A 22,011-nucleotide genomic window follows, 5' to 3' on the forward strand; every position below is an offset into this window, starting at 1 on the left:
TTGCTATCTTCACTTCATAAAACTATAACTGAACTGAAAATTTTTAATTTACCTACCCATTTCATTTCAGAGCTGGTAAAGAAAGCAAAAAGCGCAGTGTCATAGAGCGAAACACAACCAAAAGTGAAGATTGATGCAACAAAGCGACTAGGTAATGTGCAATTGCACATAAGGTTCCGACCCCGCTCATCCACAATTTTGGCATGATTGTCTACCAAATGAGGAACATAGAAAAACCCAAAAGTTAAGATATTTTTTTTGGTGTATGAACAAAAAGAAAGCCTCCAAAGCAAATAACTCAGTGGTGGAGTAAAAAACGGCGCATTAGATTGATGAGATTGCTTTCTGAGCAAATAATCAGAAAGAGAGTCAAGACGAACAGTTATATCAAACAACAACAACAAAATTTAATTACATCAAAAACTTCATGTCCGTTTTAAAAAACAAAACTTAATAACAAAGTCAAAATACCGTCAGATAAAACTGATATTAAACAAAATAACTTTTAATTCAAATATTTAATTAAAAGATACTGGACTACTCAATAAAAAGGCTTGGTAACAATTAGACAATAAGGAACAAAAACAGTAAAGTTGTAAAATTCACTTGTTTTTTTTTTTAAAACAATTAATTTCAAAGTAATGAAAACCAATAAAAATCAACTAAAATATCTCTTAGGTGAAACCTTACCAATTCTTCTATAGAAGGAAATAAGAACTGCCGGTATTCAATTTTTTATGCGTTTACAAAAAGAACAACAAATAAACAACAAACCAAAAAATCAATTGAAACTTGGCAGACAACGCTTTCGAAACCATAAAGCCATATTATGGTCATCAAAATATGTTCGATTGCACATTCTGCGAGCACCAATAATGTATTATTCAACCTCTCGTTAATGAAGCTAGGTAGCAAGTAGATAAAAATGAAAAAAAAACGCAAAATTATTAACACTTTAATTTTTTTTCGAGAAAAATATTTCCAAAAACATGAACGCCATTAATTACAGAATTAAATTATTAAATACGTCCGTTTATTTTTCCAATGCAAGCCCCTGAGAGTTGAAATTATCCAGAATATGTCTTACGTCTACAAAAAGAACGTCAAACATGACAAAAATCAAAAATTAGTTTACTTTTTTTTCGTGTCGAAGTCAGGAAAGTGAACGAATTCTTTAAAAACATTAGATTATGTGACACCAATCCCTCTTGAAATCTTCCTTTGACAACACTAATATCATATTTGGCTCGTAATAAACGAAACTAGATAACAAACAGACAATAAAAGGAGCAAAATTGCGAAGTTACAAAGTGTGTCTTTTTTTGTTTTAAAACACAATTATTTTCAGAGTCATGAAAGCCATCAGCCATCTACTAATATCAGAATATCGACGTCTAAAAAAACAAAGTAAAAAAACAGCTGAAGACAAAATTAAAAGAAATTCAAATAAATTCTTCAAGAAAGTAGTGTCGAAGCCGCTGAAATCATAATCTCTATCTTCCAAGATTTTAATATTATCAATTGTGCCTTATTTTGAAAACCAATATTGTGGTATACGAACCGTCAATAACGTGATAATGTGACAAAACTAGATAACGAGAAAAATTGGCAATTACCTGAAAAATTTTAAATAATGTGAAATCTAGTAATATCAAAGCCAGAAAACCATAATTTAAGGCGTAAAACCGCAATAGAGGTTGAATTTGATTTCAAGAGAAGGAAAAAGCAGTCTTTCATTGCTGACAATAAGCTACAAATTAAGAGAAAAATAAAGGCAAATTTCAATAAGTCATTAATTAATTAAAAAGCCAATAATTTTAAAAGTCAAAACAACCATTAGTTTTCAAATAATAAACTAGATACAACAATGTGGAGCTATTTAGGATTCCAATTGGACCTATCATTAGTGAGCTTTGGTTTGAAATGTTCTGTGATTTAATTAATGTAGAAAAGGTCGATTTTTTAATAGAAAAGACCGGCTGATTACAATCCAAATCATTTTTGGATTATACTAGTCCATGTTTGGTCCAAAGCTAGCCCTGCTAATGCTTTTTGTCCATTAGGAACACTTTATTATTCGAGTGTTCTAGATATTGATATTTAGTTAGTTAAAAACACAAAAAAAAGATGCTTTATTTTTGATAATCAACGAATAAATTTAGCAATAAACGGCAAAGTTTTAATTACAGAGCACTGTCAACGGAATTTGAAGTAAAAAAGCCCAATTTTGAGTCTTAAAAGATTGTGTTAGTGGTGGTTGGGTCTGTACTTCGTGTAAATTTAATCAAACTGGACTAAAGAAATTTATTTCGTGCTGCTTTTGATGAAAAAGTTTTAATTTTGAAACATTTAGCCAGATTTTTTTGACAAAAAAAATTTAAAAAAATAGCCTACAATAAAAATTTTTGTCTTTACAAATAAAAATCAACAACAGTTTCTGAAAAAATTAACAAATTTTAGCAAAATTGGTGAAGTTTTAGTCAAAAATTCCGGAAAATGTGAATAAAATCTCACCGGAATTCCTCGATAACTCCCTGTAAAAAAGGAAATTAGAAAAAAATCTTTTTCATTCCATATTCTGCGCTGGACAAGCTTTCTAATGATACCAGTCTCAACACTCTACAATGAATATATCGATCGGCCAAAATTGACTGAACAAAAAAACCCATTTGAGTATATAGTTCCTTCCCCCTCAAGAGGGGTCGGAAGAAATACTTGAATTCCATCTAAATTTTGATTTCTGAGAACGAGTTTCTTTTTGGGCACATTTAGAAACATTGAACTAGTTTGATATTAAATAGCAGGAATATTAATGTTATCTGTTCCATTATTTGTGCCACATTGTCTATTGATATGCAGCTCGTCTGAAAACGTGTCAATGAACAGGTATACTAATTTTGATCGACCCAGGGATTTAAAAGGAGTCATGTTATGGATCTGCTTCAATTTAATTACTCGTCTCCGTTTATACCTCAACTTATGAAAGGACTTAAAAATTCGGGTGGGGGGGGGGTTGGGGGAGGGGGAAGGGGGTTGGTGGTGGTGTACATTGACTAAAATTATACAGTTGAGCTAATCCGACTGGCGGCTAAGGCATTACCATGGCCTGCGTGGAAGGGCCAAATGTGCGCGCAGCTCTTCAAGGGTCAAGTAGGGGTTTATTTCGGTGGGTTTTATTTCCCTGGGGGTATTTTTTCTTGGGAATTTTTCCTACCTAAAATTAAGTGGTTTTTCGAGGTTCTTTTCATTGTTCGAATATTTCAATAGTCCAGCCATGGACAATTTAGTGTTCGGGCATGGAGTTTGCATAGGTCGAGATTTCAATGACCGCGTGGACAAACAGGCCTTGCCTTTGGCAATGAATCATTTCAAGCAATTATTACACCATTTTTGTTTCAGAGTATTTCCTGATGGCTGTTTTGAGTTGTAAAAACCATGTTGCACTACAATAATTATTTTACCAAACTTTTTCCTTGGACAAAACCAACCTTGATCTGCTTCAGAGACATGTTGATGGGTACCATTTTCATTGTTAGTGTATGTTATGGAGTCATCAACATCGCCTCTTCCTCCTCCAGTAAGACGACTTCCATTAGTTTTGGCTGTCTGTGCCAAGTGGGATGCTCTGCTATCTACTGTAGTACCCAACTCGCTCTCCTCTTCTTCCTCGTCTCCATCCTCGTATTCTTCATCATCATCGTCGTCATCATCCTCTTCTTCCTCTTCCTCGTTTGCTGCTGTGTTCACGTGTTGTGTTGGTAGCATCAAACCAGCCGGGCTAAAACAACCCAACTGAACAAGAAATTTGCACACTTAAAACATATGGAGTGTATTGACATCGTGGTACGTCTCAGATTTTTTTGGTTACAATTTTACTGGATATTTTTTCATCAGACCTTGATAAAATGTTGAAGGAGTCTCCGTTTTTCGTCGTCTCCGAAGTCTCGTCTGGAGGGAATTCAAATAATAAAGGAAAGCACATTTTTCTTAAAATAGTTTTCTTATAAGGAATATTGCTTGCGGGAGATTAGTCAAATAGTGGTAGGGTGAAAAAGCGAGAGAATATGGGTTTTGGATTGAGTGACTGACCGAAGAGTTTGCCGGAATTCCTCGAGATCCTGCTGCACATCAAATACATTGACAGATCTGTACATGTTTGTGTATATCTCCAGTGCCTTCGCATGGAAAAGCATCTCAATGTGGATAAAGTCTTGTAGCACCTAAACAGCGCCAACACAACTACCTGCCAATCGCTCTTCCCGAGAAATGAGGAATTATGTTATATCTAGTGTTTTTTAAATTAAGATAGACAGCAGTGGTAATTATTAGTGTTGGTTTTTGGGTTTTCGCAAGCGGAATAAAAGCGTTTTTAACTAAGTAGAAAAATTAATTTCTCAAAATGAGAGAATAACAAGAATGATCTTTTACAGTAGAATTTAGAGATTTACAAGAGAGATATGATTATTAGATCAAGATGGTGATTTGATTTTGGGGATGAAAAAAGGCTCAAAAATCAGCTGTATATATACCCATTATCAGTGAGAGATAGTCAAGATACAAAACTAATCTTAGCACCATGATTTTACAGTGGGGGTCGCAAGGGTTACCCAATATGGTTTGCTTCTGCAAATTTCCCAGAAATCAGTCGCAGGAGGCACCATATATGCTATGCATTTACACTTTTCTAAGAATTCGTTCACATTTCCGGTGGTATCATAATCATTCAATACATGCTGGGAAGATTTTACATCAAATAATCTCACTCTAATATTAGTTATCTAGATTCACCAATTTGAACCGAAAATTGATTCTAAGCACCCTTTCTTGACGATTCATTTATATAAGTTCTCTGATCAAAATCAATTTGCTTTTGTCTTTCTAATCTGCTAAGTTAAACTTTCCTTCTAATTCTCACTAAGTTTAAGACTATTGTTTGATCGATATTCTAACACCCCACTCAGATTTGAGTTGATTGCGTAGAGTCTGTTCCCATCAAAACAGTTCTGAATCTCTCCACCTTCGATACGGGTAAAGATTTCGTGGAGATATCGGCTGCCATTTTGTCAGTAGGAACGTAATGAATTGAAATAGTCCCATCTTCCGCCTTGTCCGGAATGAAGTGAAATTTTGTCTCAATGTGTTTGCTCCTCTTGTGCAAGACTGGTTTTGGATCAATTTAATACAACTCTGGTTGTCCGCTCCAATTGCTATTGGATGTTTCTGTTGGATGCCGAAATCCTCCAGAAGTTGTTTCAGATACAATGCTTTTTGAGCTGCTGCTGCTATCCCCTGATAATTCTGCTTCTGATGAAGAAAGAGCAACTGTGGCCTGCTTCTTGACACCCTAGCTGAGTGCTGCGCCACGTCCGTTGAACTTAAAGTAGTAGCCCGTTGTTGATTTTCTGTCGTTCACGTCAACAGACCAGTCTGCATCACTTTCCCCCACTAAATCATATCTAGCTTTTTTTGTGTAAGTAAGTTTTAAACCTTTTGAAACTTAAAGATATCGCAGAAGTCTTTTTTCGCACATCCAGTGTTTTTTGGTAGGTGCATTCATGTGTCTGGACAGAATGTTGACTGTGAACATGATGTATGGCCTCGTCTGTTTGGCCAGATACAGAAGTGATCCAACCAAGCTTCTGTAGATCCTCTGGTCCACTTCTTCGTCTTCGTTCTGTGCTGTCTGAAGTTTCAAATTCAAATCAGCTGGAGTTCTTGAGGGTTTGCATTGATCCATTCGAAACTGCTCAAGCATTGTTTCTATGTAGCGTTCTTGGTCGAGTGTGACTTTGCCTTCTTCCCGTCTGATTCTTAGACCCAGAAACCAGTGTAATCTGCCTCTGCCTTCCATGTGAAATGTTGCTTCGAGTGCCCTTTTGACATCGGAGATCACTGTCATGTTTCCTGATGTCACTATGATGTCGTCAACCAAGACCAAGATGAAAGCGTGACCCTCTTTCTCTGCTCCTGCGAACAAGCAATGGTCATTCCTGCTTCTGGTGAACCCCTGTCTCAGTAGGAGGTTTGCCAGTTCCTTATACCAGTTGTTATCTGCCTGTTTCAAACCATGAATTGATTTATTCAGTCGGTATACTAACTTCTCCCGATCTGATCCTTGTTTTACAAACTTCTGTGACTGTTCCAGATGCACTTCTTCCTCTATTATTTAGTGCAGGAAAGCCGTCTTTACATCAAAATGTTGCATCACATGGCCCTGCTGCGCTGATAGTTGAAGTAGAATCCTGAATGTCTCTGGCTTCCAGGTAGGCGCAAAAGTCTCAAAGTAGTCCAGTCCTTCCACCTCTTTGAAGCCTTTTGCCACATAGCGTGCTTTGTATGTTTTGCAACATAGCGTTCTTTGGACCATTGGGTCCCAATTTCACTTTGTAGACCCATTTGCCCATTATGACGACCCTGTCTGTGGGTGGTCTTACTAGGTTCTAAGTCTCGTTGTCTTTGAGTGCCTTGACCTCGTCCTTCGTTGCCCGGTGCCACTGGTCCCAATCGTCACCTTGCTTGACTTCGTAGACTGTTTTGTGTTCCACATATTCACCCTCAGTCACAACAAGATGGGTCCTGACTTCTCCAAAAAACTGCGGAACATTCCTTGCTCGTGTCGCTCGTTTGGGCTCTGCCCTGTCCGCTTGCTCCAGTGCCTCTTCAAAGAAGCCAACTGTCTGTGAGAAGTCCTCCGTTTCACGGTATTCTAGTGACTCCGGGCCTCTGAGATTCCCTCTTGTTGCAGTAGATTCTTTATCCGGTGCTGCTTCCTCAACATCTGAAGCATCTCGTCTCAGTGTTGTTTCTTGAGTGTTCACGCTCTCTGCGTAATGCCACTCCTCCTTTATTGCAGTATCCCCAGTTATTGCAGTGCCAGATCCCCAGTTGCTGTGACCCCTCATCTAGTAGGTCGGGCGTCTCTGTGTTGTCAGGGATTGAGCCCAATTCGGACTCCTTGATGATGACATCTCGAACTGCCACAACCTTGCGTGTGTTGGGTACGTACACCAGGTATCTGTTGTCTCCTTCAGTGTAACCCACAAGTTTTCCTTCCAGTGCCTTGGGTTCAAGATTGCTGACATCTCTATTCGGCTTCCTCATGAAGACTGTGCAACCAAAAATAGATAGTTTACTAAATGAAAGCTTAGGTTTTATACCTCGTATCTGCTCTGCTGGGAATTTTTCTTCTCTTCGTCTCACAACCAAGTTTCTGATCCTTGTTGCATGGGGAGTTGCTGGTCCCCACATCATCTTGAAAAGACCCGAGTCAATGAGCAAGCATCTTGCAATCTCTTCAGCAGTGTCCTGCTGCACCTTTCAGCTAACCCATTCTGTTGTGGCGTCTCTGGTATGGTCTTCTCCTGTAAAATGCCTGCATCTAAACAGTACATCTTGAACTGCTCTGAGAGAAACTCCTTTGCATTGTCTTGTCTCAGCTTCTTGGGCGTCCCCACACTGAGAACAAACTTCTTCAGGCTGGCCAGTGCTTCACTTTTTGCCTTAAGCAAGTCCACAAACACGAACTTCGTGTACTGGTCTGCAAACACAATGCAGAACCGGAACGCTGACAACGACTCTACTTTGAAAGGACCAATCACGTCTGTGAACACCCTCTACAGCTTCTCCTCTGCTTGGGTCTCTGCCATTCTTGGTGCTGGAGTCTTTGTGGTCTTGGCCAATGCGCACACTTTTTATACATCATCGAGTTCCCCCACTGTCTCTGGTGCATCGCTGACCACATCCGCTTGATTCAAATGAGCCAATCATCTGTGCCACTTCCTTGCACTGTCAAGTTTCACGCTGTTGGAACTCATCTTGATTTCTAGAACGCTGCAGGGTAAGTAAAACAAATAATTCTCTTGTGTTAGTTTTACTTTTGGAGTTTCATGCATCTATTTTCTTCTTGAATGCGAAGCTATGTCACCACTCCGTGCATCTTGAGACTGATAAGAGGTTAGAAGAATAGTCCGGCACACACAAAACATTTTTGAGTTCGCATTGAAATTCCCCTTTATTTGAGGGAATGCTGATCCTCACACAGCCTCTGCCCACCACTCTTGAAGCTTCTGCGTTGGGATTTCTGACCACTGATTGAATAGGCCCAATGTCCAGGAACGCATCGATGTTCGTCACTATGTGATCTGTACAACCAATGTCCACCAGCATGCCTGCTGTCTTCCAGGGGGTAAGAGCTGCCCAGTATTCCTCGTCTGGTGAAGCCAATGTTGAACCCATTGCCACTGACTCATGTTTGCCTTCATCTCATTGTCTCCTGCATGCCCTGTCTAGGTGATCTTTCTCACCACACTTGCTGCATTGTGCTGTCTCCTTCCTCCTGCAGTCCTTGGCAAAGTGTCCGGAGATCCCACACACAAAGCAGTTTCCTTTCTTGGGTCCCTTCTTGAAGTCATGCTTCACTCCCAGTGCCACTGAACCACTTTGTCCCTTGTGCCTCTGTGTTGTGCTCTCATGGAATTTCTGCAGCCTTTTCCTCAACTCTGTGAAGTTCGTTGCCGGGTTAAAGCTTTCCTGTGTAACAAAACTTACATACCTCATTGGCAGACCATTGAGGACCAAGGCGTTGAAGAGGGTCTCTGAGACTGCTTCCCCTGGTTCGTGTAGCCTTGTGAGCAACTACTGTCCTCTGATGAAGAAGCTATCCAAATCATCAGCATCCTCGAGCTGCAGTCGAGCAAGCTGTGCCACCAAAGTCACCACTGTCGGCGTCTCCACACTCTGAAATCTCTCTTCCAAAAGCTTCCAAGCCTTTGCTCCATCTCCGATGCCGTCATATCCCAAACAGTCATGTCTCATCAGCATGAGGGTTGTTGCATCTAGAGTCACTGCCAGATGGCACCACACATGGTTCCGTTTCTCCTTGATGTCTGCAACTTCTTTCTCATATGCTTCCTTCAACACCTTGTGGTTCTTCTTTTCATCATTACTCGCCCCATTGGCTAGTGGTGCAGGCTCATTGGGTTGCTCTTCTGTCCCACGTAGTGATTTGTAGAGTCCCTTTGTCTGCATCATTGCCACAAATCTTGTGCTCCATATTGGAAAGTCCTGTGCATTTCCTGTGTAGATCAGCGGCTTCACTGTCTGTTGATCCACTGTAGTTTGAGCAGGCAAACCAGTTGTGAAAGGAATAGGTACTGAGCAGAAAAGGATTATGACTGTCAACAACAAATTAATTTTGTTTTAGAAATTAGTTTTACTACTTAGAAAATTGCTGGGCCCATAACCTGTCGGGTTATGGGTTTTCGCAAGCGGAATAAAAGCATTATTAACTAAGTAGAAAAATTAATTTCTCAAAATGAGAGAATAACAAGAATGATCTTTTACAGTAGAATTTAGAGATTTACAAGAGAGATATGATTATTAGATCAAGATGGTGATTTGATTTTGGGGATGAAAAAAGGCTCAAAAATCAGCTGTATATATACCCATTATCAGTGAGAGATAGTCAAGATACAAAACTAATCTTAGCACCATGATTTTCAGTGGGGGTCGCAAGGGTTACCCAATATGGTTTGCTTCTGCAAATTTCTCAGAAATCAGTCGCAGGAGCTACCATATATGGCATGCATTTACACTTTTCTAAGAATTCGTTCACATTTCCGGTGGTATCATAATCATTCAATACATGCTGGGAAGATTTTACATCAAATAATCTCACTCTAATATTAGTTATCTAGATTCACCAATTTGAACCAAATATTGATTCTGAGCACCATTTCTTGACGATTCATTTATATAAATTCTCTGATCAAAATCAATTTGCTTTTGTCTTTCTAATCTGGTAAGTTAAACTTTCTTTCTAGTTCTCACTAAGTTTAAGACTATAGTTTGATCGATATTCTAACAATTCGCACAGTCAATTTCAGTACTGAAAATGTATAATTGAAATTCTAATATCGGTGCTGATTCAGAATTAGTTCCATGTCATTTCTTACCCTTAGCAGCCTTCAGCACGTCTTGCGCAAGACTTTCAAGTCTAATAAATTCATTTAATAAGATTGGGAAATGCCAAAAGCCCGCAAATAATGGAAGAAGGGATCTTAGGCGAAAACTCGATTAGGCTAACACAATTTTTGTAACCAGTAAGTGTAAATTTTGATCTAAATCTTTACGAACATTAGGCGAATACCAATTAAAACACTAAGACGGTACCCCAAAACCCACTTGATTCAAGTTTCCCTAACAATTGTCTCTGGATGATAATAGCATTTCAGTTTAGGTCTATCCAGCAATTCTAGCAACATTTTTCTCTAGTGTAGTTCTACCATATTTCTATTTAGAATAAAACATGACATAAAACCGTGACATTTTTTTTGATATACTCTACATTTTCCCTCGTAAATTCATTTGATCAATATTACAAGTGTGCTTTATTAATGATGTAATAATTTGAAAAGAAGCAGCGCATTTTACATGTAATTTGTTAATTCATTTTTTGTTCAGACTATTGTTTGCAACAGTTGAGCACTTTATAGCGTCAATTGGATTTTGGTGTACCCTCTTTAAGTGTTTTAATTGGTCTTCGCCCAATGTCCGCAAAAATTAGTTGGCTACAAATGGCTCCAAAAATTGTGTGAGCACAATCGAATTTTTGTTTAACATCCTACACCCCCAAATAAAAAAATTGACCGGGAAAAGCCGAAAAAAGCATAGCTTTAACCTCTAGATTCATCGTCCGAAGAAGCAAAAAGTTTTTTTACTAGAACATGCGATTGCAACCCAGGACCAATTCTACAGCTCACTGTTCCCTACTTAAACGATGATTTATACACATATTAGCATAGAGCCTGTATAAAAAGGAAAACTATTAATTAATTTGAGGACCGCGAACACTGCTGGCTTATAATAGGCAAAATTGCACCGAATAAAAACAAAAATAGCAAAACGCTAATTTTTTTATAACTGCGTTATACAAATTCATAACAAAAAGTGCATGAAGTGGTAGATAACACATGCAACAATTTGCTAGTATATTTTTCAATGTGAGAATTCAAACACTGCAGAAACCGTTTACAATTAGTCACTCCAAACTTCAGCTTTAAAATTCACTGAATTTCAAATTAAATAAAATTTGCTGTGTTAAGTTAGGATGTTAATATTATTAAAATTGATACCAAATTCTCTCTTTGCTATCGGCTTTGCGGACTAATTCACTCTTTGCAATGTGGAAAAGGGTGGGAACATCAAAAACTCACATTATCAACCGATAAACAGTTTCTTGACAAAATTTGCAGTCTGTCTGACAAGTATGTCTTTAATCCTAAAAAAAACTTTAAAAATATCAGTTTCTGCCATGTTGCTCGCAAGTGACAAAGTGTATAACAAATATTGCAAAAAGATTTAGCGTAATTTTTAATAATATATTTCAAGTTTATTTAGCAGTTCTGTTTCACTTAAATTAAATTTTAAAGGTAAAAAAAACAGAGGGCAAGAATGAGAGAAAAAGTCAAAACGGAAGAAAATATCAAAATTAAAACCCATGAACCGGTTCAAAGATTTGCCCAATTCCACCTCGAAAATTCGGGTGAAAACGAGTTTTAAATGTTGACTGTTGTTTCACTGTTTCCGGGCCTCAAAAGCAAACCTTTTGTTTCACTGTTTCCATCCAATGCATTAATTTTTAATGGCGCACACTTTGACCCGTTGGAAAAACTCTGATTTCGAGACGCAAAAATAGGAAAACTAAAATTGCTTACTGTCACCAATTTCCACACACGCTTATTACACTAATCTTAATACATGGCTGCAAAAAATAGTGACAAAATTGAGTAAAGTTACTCAAAAAAGCCGACATTGACCACGTAATGATGTTTGGCAATTGTGGATCTCTTCTGCGCCTCCCCCATCCCCGAACGTCTATGCCCCCCAGTGTGCGTGTGCCCTTTTTATATAGTAACGTGCTATATATTGGTACACATCATTTGTAACAGGTTCATAAACAACGCTGGGGGGGGGGGGGGGGTGAGGCAAAAAACAGGACATTGTTTGCAACCCAATGTGATTTGAACTACTCACCTGTTTCATGTCGGCGACCCTTCTCTCCTCGAAACTCTGACAGCCCTGCTCTAGGTCCTTGGTCTGCTTAGCTGCCTGGGCTGCAGACTGTCTCAACTCACTCTGAGCCTTGCTCACTTGACTGATGTTGTGCTCTTTGCCCGTACTGCCCATCTTCTGCACTGCTGCCTGTTGACTCTTCTCCTTCTTATAGGCATCCCCTGTCCTCTTCAGATCCGCCTTCCCTTTCCTACACAACTCCTTGTAATCCTTCAGAGGCTGGATCACCTGCAAATAAAAGCATAAGCCATTGGGAAAACAAATCAAAATCATTGTAGAACATGCGCTGGGACATTAAACAAGCAATTCTGCTTTTTTACAGAATGCTCCGTGCGATACCGTGATGAAAATATCTAGGCAAGTGAAAATTATAAACCACATTGACAAAATCTATTATTTAAAATATTTTAGGTTTAATATTGAGGTTATCGCACTTTTTTGTGGATAAAATTTGCTACAGAAAAAAATTGCCGTTCAAACTTCAAGTGATTCTCGTTTAACAGTTCATGTGCTTTTTGAACGTCCTTTCAGTCCTAATGCCAGACTTCAGATTGGAGCTGTTTCTTTCAACAAACTCAAATTAAAACTTTAGCCTACATAAATAATACTTTCACACCTTTAAAACAGTCAATATAAATTGCAATGAATAGTGAGTGCTACATATTTTCGGCTATCAGGCTATTAGGCTATACGAATCACTGTCAGTGTAAAAACAATCATTGGCTTGCTCATAGATGGTAATCAAAACAAAAAATGTGGGAACATTTACTAGACATCAATTTAACAAAAGTAACTCCTGGTTTAAAACCTGATGAACTAAACAATACTCGACCCTAATTTGTTTATAAGTTAATAACACATTTTAGTTTTCGAAGTCTCCGATCTCTGCAATGACGGATTCTATTGTGCCAATATTTTTTTATACATGGTAAGAGATTACAAACTCCCGAACTTCTTGACATCTATTCTGTTTTCTAATTCGAACCCGCAGCTTAGTGGGCATATGAGCTGGATCCCAAAAACGAAACCCGAAAAGATCCTATAACTTTTGCTTCATAGGTGCATGTATTACTCTTCTTACGTAGTAACTGAGATACGTATTAAGAAGAGATACTGTTCAACATGGAACACATAGATACCTCTGTACAAGGTATAGACGAATATCATTATGTTATATTTAGTTAGATCACCTGAATGCAAAATTTGTCAGTACTCTGACAAAATAGTACTCTATGGCACTCTAATAACTTTTCCGTCCTCACTGGGAGTGCTCTAAGAAACCGAATCGAAGTTCCCCTATATCCTTACAATCCGATTCAATTTTTTTGTGCTTTGGGATGTTGTTTTATGTATATTTGTAATGTTTGGTATTGTAACGGTTTTTTTAAGCTATAACTCCTCTTTTCTCTTCAACAGTGGGTATTGAAATTGTATTTTTATGGACCTCTTTGGCCTTGAAAATGTGGCCATACTTTACCAAGAGCCACGAACATAGTTTTAATAGCATTCATAATTATAATTAGTGCTTTATTTGTACATTAGGGTACTCAAACTTATGTTAAAAGTGCCCATGAACCTAGAAAATGCACCATTCTAACCCTCTGTCCAGAAAAAAATCAAATCTTGGATCCTTTCTGCCAAGAGAAATCCCAAGTCTTGTGTCTTGCCTGCCAAGAGTTCATCAAGTCTTGGTTGTACTCTGCTCAGAGTGACCCAAGTCTTGGACCTTCTCTTGGCAGAGAGACCCAAGACTTGGGATTTCTCTGGGCAGAGACCCCAAGTCTTGATTTTCGCTTCTGTGTTCTGAGTGCGCTCTTGGTTTGAAAAATTTTTGGTTGAGCGGAGCTGTTATCTTCAACTGTTTTGCTCTGAAGTTAATAAAAAATGTGGTTTTTTGACAATTCACTCCCTTTCGCATAATTGTATAGGTCATCTAAAACATTTAAAGAACTAATGTCGATGCATCATTGATTAGTACCGGGCATCATTTAAGCACGTGAAGCAGCACCGGTTGTATAAACCTGCCCGGGTCGAGGTTTAGTCAAAAAATAATGTAAGATTAGCGGTGAATAGCGGTGAAAAAAAACCATTTTTCACCGCAAAGCGCCCGCAACATGTTGCATCCATTGAATGAATTCCTATTTTTCTGCTCAAATTTTAGTGGCCCTAACTTTGCAGTACTAATTTAGCGGCCGAATATAGTTTTGTGATTATCGCTTTTTAATTAAGAATTTATAGGGCAGATAGAGTATCTCGCAATTTGTGATGTAGATTAGAAATACATTAGTGCCTAAATTGCCGCTGTAGTGTTATTTGTACCATTTGTATGAGATTCGAACACTGAAACAGAATATTATCAAACTTTTAGATCTAATCTGAACACCCTCCCCCTCTAGATTTTCGTCCAATTTTCATATATTGAGTAGGACTTAAGGTATGTTTATTCTTTGGCGCTCTGAGTGACTTAGAACATAAATCCGAATCCATTCAATTCGCTAAGACTTATTTTCAACATATATACTTCACATGTCTTGGTAAAAGCATCATACGCTTTGAAACCCCCCCCCCCCCCCACTACGTTATACACCCACGAAGCTAGGGGAGAATAGGAAAATATCCCTTTAAAATAAATAACTTTGGAACTAAAAGAGTTCTCTATTACGATATATTTACGGTAATTGCGCTATACGTTATATGCCCGCCAAGCTGTGGACGTGCTTGGTGGGCTATAATAGAAAAAACTGTAACCTTGTGCTCTAGTCTCTCAATCTGAGTCTGTCTATAATCCTGCACTAATGATAGCAGCTGTGCACTCTGCTGCAGTGCCTGTTTGCCACTCTTGTGCTCATGGTCCGCCATGTTCAGCAAATCCTCCGCCAGAATATCCCCTTTGTCTCTCAGCCTGGCAGTCTTACGCGCTATCGCTCCAAAATCCTCGCACAGTTTGGCCAGATTTTTCTCAGATTCATTGATGCGTTTCTCCACATCCCCCAGTTGTTTTTCTCGAGTTTTGTAACCTCCAGTTAACTGCTGCTGTGATCCGCCTGATCCGCCGGTACTTGTAGCCGCTAACTGAGTCGATCCACCACCACTATCGCGTTTGCTAGTCTTCATTACAATTGAAACCGAATCCAAATAATGCTGCTTTTTGTGTAGCAAATATGAGCTGCGCTTTATTTTTTGTTTAGTCTAAAATATTGTACAGCTAAAACGCACGTGTGTTCTGAATTATGCCTGTGAATAACCTTGTACACGCACAATGTAAAAATACATCTGAAGCTGGTGAATTTAGTGTAGAGCAGATAAATATAGTGTTAAGGTGATGATATGGACTTATTGAGAATATTGTTTGAGTGTGTTGTTTTTCGCTGAAGAGTTTGATGACGAGAGGGGAGCTCGCCCCTTTTCTTTAATATCAATCAATCAAAAATCAATCAATCTATCTATCAATTAGACAGTCAATCGTTAACTGTTTTTTGTGTCCAAAAAAGTGAGCGACAGCAACATCAGAAGACTAGCGCAAAAAATCAACAACATCAAAAACGACATCACAGCGACAGGTTTGCCAAGCAGTTTATTTTCTCTTCCTTTCCTTACTTCTTTTTTCGAAACTTTTGAAATGGTTTCTTCCCCTCCTCCAGTAGAACATGAAAATCCAAGAGAAATAAAAGAAATGAATGCATTTTTTTTCAATTTGGATAAAAGTAGACTGAAAATTTTGAAAACGCAAAACAATTTTCGAGATGAAGAACTAGAAAAATCCCGTAGTCAATCAAGACTACGTCAGATGATATTATTGTCATAACCCTCTATGAAATGGCGGATTGTAAACAATACCAGGCTTTGCAAAGCTAGTTTTGGATGGATATATTCTGTGAAGAGATATAAATAAGACATTTTAAGAATCCTCAAAAAAAGGGGTTTCAACCCCTTTTAGACATTTAAGGTTTAAGGTTTTAAGACATTTAAGGTTTCAACATTCTGAAGAATATTTACTTTTTTGCCTTTTCATATAACAAATACGCTCATGCACCAATTAGATACGTAAATTTAAAGAAAATGTCATTTTGCAACCTTCGATTTTCATAACGTGAATAATATGTAACCCTCAAAATTTGTTGTTGACACCCTCCTAGCTTATCGGGGGACTAGGAAATTCATAACAATCCCAACTTTTTTTACGCCACTGGGTGTTATCGATGTTGTAAGGTGAGTTAAAAATGAACAACGAAAAGCCCTCTGAAAACTGAACTGATCGTCAGAGAAACGTGCGGTTCAAAAACATGGCAATACGTGCGGTGATAAACAAAACAATAAATTAAGCTGATAAACTAAAAAATCTATGAGCTTAATGAGCTTAAAATTTACTAATCATCTAGTCTGCTTGTTGTAGCCAGTTGCAAAATGCTATGCTATGAAATGAGGAAGAGACAAAACTTTTAAAAATTCACATATTGTTTAGCCAACCACTAAATGAAGAAATTAACGCCGCAATAGATACCCAATGAGACCTACCATTAACGAGAAAATGAGACCAGACAATCTTAAATGTCAAATAATAATAACATTAATTAAACCCAAAACTCGATGTCTATATTTAAAAAAAAAACAGAACAAAATCAAATTGGAATCAGCTAATACGTAAACAATACAAACTAAGCTCTGCTGTCATTAGACCTGGCCATAATGAGACTTTCTAGCAATTCGACAAAAACCGGAGAATGGGTAAAGTTCAAAAATAGGTTTTCATTTTTGAAAACTATTATTCTCGAAGTGATTAAAACCATTAATTATCAACTGAAATCATAAAAAAAAGGTTCATTTACTCGTCCTAAGGTATAACTGATGACGCAATTGAAACCTCTTCGTTTATAAATCTTGAGGAAGCAATTGAGATGTTGTTATCCAGGAAATGATATACGACTACAAAAAACGAAAAAGTCAGTCAATATAAAAGAAAGTCAAATAATTTAACAAGAAAACGGGGTCGAAGCCGTTAAAAATATAAGCAGATCACAGAGAACATTAAATAACTTCAGTTGCGCATTCCCCATATAACTGATATTGTGGCAAGGAAGCAAAAAGAGAATTTCAAATTAGCAGATTCCCAGAAATCTCGGTTATTAAATGAAATTAGGTAGTATCAAATCCAACAAAACCATAAGGTGAAAACAAATTATTCCCATTGATGGCACTGCGGCTCGCTGGAAAGATGATATGATTTGTCTTTTTTACACTGGCTCATTATGGACAGAAGTAAGAAAAAAATTGATAAGTGTTCCGTTCATAGTTATTTTCAACTCTTTTTTTACTGTTTTCACAAAAATTATGATTATGATTAATTTAAATTACATAAAACACACGTATTTTTTCATTACTTACATGACAAATTGAGGAGTATATATATATATATATATATATATATATATATTTCAAAATTTTTGTTTCTTTTGTATTGAATTTCTTTTGTTTTTTGCATTGTAATTACATCACTAGCGGAATCTATATTTCGATGATTCAAGCAATTGCGCTTCTACTGGAAAAAAGTGCCTTTACTAGTCAATCAAGCGTAAATTGAGACAACAGTTGAGACAACCCCATATACGATCAATTTGGCTAATCATAGCTGTAAAGAATCCCTTATTAAATGGTAACTGGTGGACTTGACTTTGGCCATTGTGTTGCAGCAATTGAAAAAATTCTATGGCAATGAGAAACTTAATCTGTTTTCAATTTATTAAAATTGAAACAAATGAAGACTTGCTGTAGAGATAGGAAAGCTAATGAAACTGAAACCAATGCAGAAACGCAATCATCAAAGTCTTTTAAATCTGAGGTAATGAAAATGAAAAAAAGAAGATTACTTTTTTCGTTCGTTCTAACGGTGGCTGTTTTTCCTTTTGTTATGATTTTGAAGGTCTCCTAATGAACCACTTCTGCTATTTTATGTCAAATTAACTTATAACATAAAAGCAACCTTTTTATATTATTCGATTGGAATTTATAGATCGCCTGGAGTTAAAATTTTTTTGCAGATATTTCTAATTAAACTGTTAAGTTCAGTTTAATGAAAAATTTCATTAAAAGTGGACTTTTGAAACACACTTAAGTTGAAAGTTATCTGTCGAATCAATATTCTAATACTGCTGCAAACTACTACCAAACTGCAAGTCACCACGGTTGGAGAACAACCAAATTTGACAATTTAATTGCAATTCTGTTTTAAAAAAATTCTTTGTGCTAATATTTTTGGCAGTCAAAAAGTGTCAATACAAAATAAATCCGTGTCAATTAGTCTTTTAGAACAAAATTGTTAAGATTGGACCAGTTTTTGTAATTTCATTTAATAAATAATTCTGATCGTATTATCATGTCAAAATTTAGTAATTTGGGAAATCTTGTCTACAGTCCTATGAATTATAAAAGGATCCAATGTCAACATGAATTATTCGACAGATATTTTTTGCTTGTTTTTTTTGAACAAAAATTTATTTATAAACATAAAAGGCAAGATTTGTAGTCATGACCGTTTATTGATTTTTCAAGTGAAGTAATGAACAAAGAACAACGCAATGGCCGTGGTTAACAGATCTAGAGCTATAAAGCCTCTTGATATTGTTGGAGTCCATATGTGAAACATTCAAGCAGTATTCTCCTTGTGATGTTTAGTAAGATCTAACAATGGCAGACTCGAATTTTAACAGAAAGCCTCGCAAAAACACAAACTGGAGTTTCCATAATTTGTGAATGCTAAATTCCTACAATTATGTTTTATTTATAATTTGTTCATCCTATATAAAATATAACCTACGAAAATTTTCTTCTGAATTTCAGCTGGGCTCAACACTGAGGAGATTCTTTTACCCAGAAGATTAATCAAATAAAATGAATCAAAACTTTCGAATGGGCAAAGCAAGCGCTATTTTGTTACTCAGCTGTTCCCCTCTTCCATTGTTGTACGGTGTTCAAAGTTTGATTCGCTCAAAATAGTTAATTCTTGATGAGGCTCGTAATATCAAATTTTTCTCAGAGAGGTAACAAAGGTAAAAAAGTTTGCACTTCAAAAGAAAAAAAGACAATTTATAATAGTGGTTAAGATAAAAACAGCAGAATTTTCCTGGATCACTTTACAAATGGACTTGACCCAAATGTTAACTGTATTGCAATTCTTCTTGCATTCGCAACGTTCATGTTTAGTCTACCTAAGTTATCATTTTCTGACCCCTCTATGGGCCAGCTTCTCAAGTTGCTTCACCACGAAAATCTTTCTCATCATAAAACAACTCTCTCGATTGAGCGAGAGTTTCTGCGGTGTGTCTCTGTACGTGTGTCGCGTCAATTTATTTTCAGTGAACACGCTCCTATCTTAAGCAAACAAACCTCAAGTAAATATTGGAACTTACATCCGAAATCTGTCACATTCTGTAAGAGGGTCTTTTTACTCTGTCGTGGGTGTTTCGCAGAAGATCAAAATTCAAAGCTTCACACCTCGTGTCAATATCTAGTTGTCAAAACCTTGTCGGGTAAATTTATTTAGAATTTTGAGGGCTCCAACAAGTTGCATGTCAAAATATATTGTCCAGGCTTTATCCATTGCGAGTGGTTTTTGCTTGGAATTTTTTAAGGAGTCATGGATGCCAAAACCCGAAAAATCAGAGCTCAAAAAATTAACCGGGTTGGGTATTTCTTGGTTTTAACTGATTCCGGTTATCATATTAATACTAATTCAATGTCATTCAGCCGCTCAAAAAATCAATTTCTGATTCTCGGCACTCAGTTCATGCAGAAGCACCAACTTCCGGTGGCAACCGAAGTTAAAATTAGCGCCATCAAAAAGTCTTTGAAAAGTTACAGTAACCCTCCAAAAAATATATAGAATTACTACCAATACACCACAGGCAAGTCAAAATTTACGTCCCGCAGCAACCATTTTTTTTCAAAAATCAGCTGGTTGTTTTTAACCCAAACATCAAACCCTTCAAATCACGTTACGTCCGTTGTTAAAAACTCTGGGGTTAATGGTCGGGTTGGCATCCCTAGATAACAAAATATTCAGACCCGGAAGGACAATTGCATGTAGATGCCATTAAAAGTTTGTTAACATTTGCCTAATATAACTACCCAAGGGGGCGTGTGATTGGCCCCGGCCCTTTTTTCATAAAACTACTAGATCAGTTTATCTATCTCAGATTATATTCCTTCATTTCAGACCCAATATCATTTTCTCCCCATACAATTATTTCACTTCAAAATTTAAATTTCAAATATTGAAATTTAAAAATTTCAGATTTTTAAGCTTAGGTAAATTTCAGTCCAATCACTCTGTTGGATTTTAGGCGATGCGCAAATACAACTTTAAAAATGACATTGAAATATATTGAAAACTCAAATTGGTTCTGTTTGGTAATTTTTTGTTTAGGATTTATCACTCATTCCCCCTCAATGGTGCAGTTGAAACAATTACCCTTTATCACAGTCAGCTAAACTCAAATAGCTAACTTAACTTAAATAACATGACTTAAAATATCAAGTTTTCTCGCCTTATCTGCGTATGCAAGTTTTAAATTCTTCCCTCCTAGAATACTATTCTCCCGATTATTTGCAAACTTTTATTTTAAAATCCGCATTAATCAACAGCTGCAGCAAGTTAGTCTAATCCATCAGATTGTGACACACGTTGTTTTAAATCAGGATTATCTTAAACTAATTGCACTAAAAGTTGACTAATAGTTGAATAAATCTGATTTTAAAGAAATTCTGCATTTTTTTAGTTAACATATCCTACCTAATTCGTCAACTTGCCTCTAGGATACATCCCGCGACGCACCCCAAAAATCAGTAAGGTAAAAAAAAATCTTCTAATAATTAAAACTACCAGAAAACACACATTTCTCTTAACCATTTTTTCTAAAAAAAGATTTTCATTGCGGTTGTAGTGCTTGATCAAGGTGCCATTATAACAGATCCTAATAAAACTTAGGCAACAAATGCATAAACTAGCTCTAATAAATTCGCTGTCGTTGCTCATCATCCTCTGATACTTGATTGGAGGTCGCAATCTTTCTCTCCACTTTTTCCTCTATTTCGTTCCAAGACGTAATAGATGTCTCCTTCTTACGCTGTCGTTCCTTGTTCTCTCAATCAGAAATCACTGCAGTCATCTTTTTACGATCTTTCCCCCCCAATATCTTTCTCCACGGGTTCCTTTTGCCAACAAACCATCATTGTACTAAACTTTGTTCCACTGCAAAAGCATCCATTCCTCTCACAACTTGTCTGTGCGAAAAAACTCCATTTGCCGGCTGCCTCAACTCTTTCTTTCTTTGTGTTTCTGATACCAACCGCCAATCAGTTCTTCCTGGAATTGACCATTTCTTCAAATCCTCCACAGTGCTCAACTGTACACAATTGTGTCTCATCATCCGCGTTGGTATCATTGCAGATTTTCTGGTCCAAACCTCCTGTCTTGAACTCCACAAACTCCAAGCTCCCAAGATATTGTTCCTCAACGCTTTTACTGTTGTCATTTTTGCTTTCGCTTGTAGTCATGTCGTTGCAAGCTGCTTCTTCCGATTTAAAATGTGTGGCGAACTTTGCCTCGCTAATTGCTTCACTAACCTCAGAGTCATTTACATCCGAGACATATGTATCCAAAAAATCACCAAAACTCAAAGTCTCCGTCTGCCTGTTCATCGCTTAGCTCCTCAGATACTGCATAAAACCGAATACTATTCCATAGGACAATGCTCGGCTGAAACACACCACTCCGTAATCTGTCCAATGCCTATCTCTTCGGCCAGAACCTTTCTGGCGCCGCTATCTTCATAGTCGCTAAGTGATGCACCATAACTTTTCTGATCTGGTTGACCGCATATTTCCTCCCTAAACACGTCCTCTGATTCATTTCACAATTCAACATAGCTCGGTATTCTAGTTCTA

General features: G+C 37.2%; 2 protein-coding genes across 4 annotated transcripts in view; one reads left to right on the forward strand and one right to left on the reverse strand.

Moving 5' to 3' along the window:
* Positions 1-15,303, reverse strand: part of LOC142336077 (CBY1-interacting BAR domain-containing protein 1-like) — a 23,826-nt gene extending 8,523 nt beyond the window's left edge. The window contains exons 1-4 of the mRNA XM_075384590.1: positions 14,821-15,303; positions 12,034-12,300; positions 4,090-4,220; positions 3,489-3,778 (exon numbers count right to left, since the gene is read on the reverse strand). Coding sequence (XP_075240705.1) covers positions 3,489-3,778; positions 4,090-4,220; positions 12,034-12,300; positions 14,821-15,186 — 1,054 coding nt within the window. The 5' untranslated portion in view covers positions 15,187-15,303. The remainder of the gene's footprint in view (positions 1-3,488; positions 3,779-4,089; positions 4,221-12,033; positions 12,301-14,820) is intronic.
* Positions 15,304-15,365: 62 nt separating this feature from the next.
* Positions 15,366-22,011, forward strand: part of LOC142336078 (neo-calmodulin-like) — a 38,911-nt gene continuing 32,265 nt past the window's right edge. Inside the window, exon 1 of one of the 3 annotated variants that reach the window (XM_075384592.1) lies at positions 15,366-15,632. The gene's annotated coding sequence lies outside the window, so the exon portion shown is untranslated. The remainder of the gene's footprint in view (positions 15,633-22,011) is intronic. The other 2 variants (XM_075384591.1, XM_075384593.1) reach the window with 2 other exon arrangements.

The sequence above is a fragment of the Convolutriloba macropyga genome, chromosome 3 (genome assembly GCF_964194025.1).
Source record: "Convolutriloba macropyga chromosome 3, txConMacr16.3, whole genome shotgun sequence".
NCBI classification, from domain to species: domain Eukaryota; kingdom Metazoa; phylum Xenacoelomorpha; order Acoela; family Convolutidae; genus Convolutriloba; species Convolutriloba macropyga.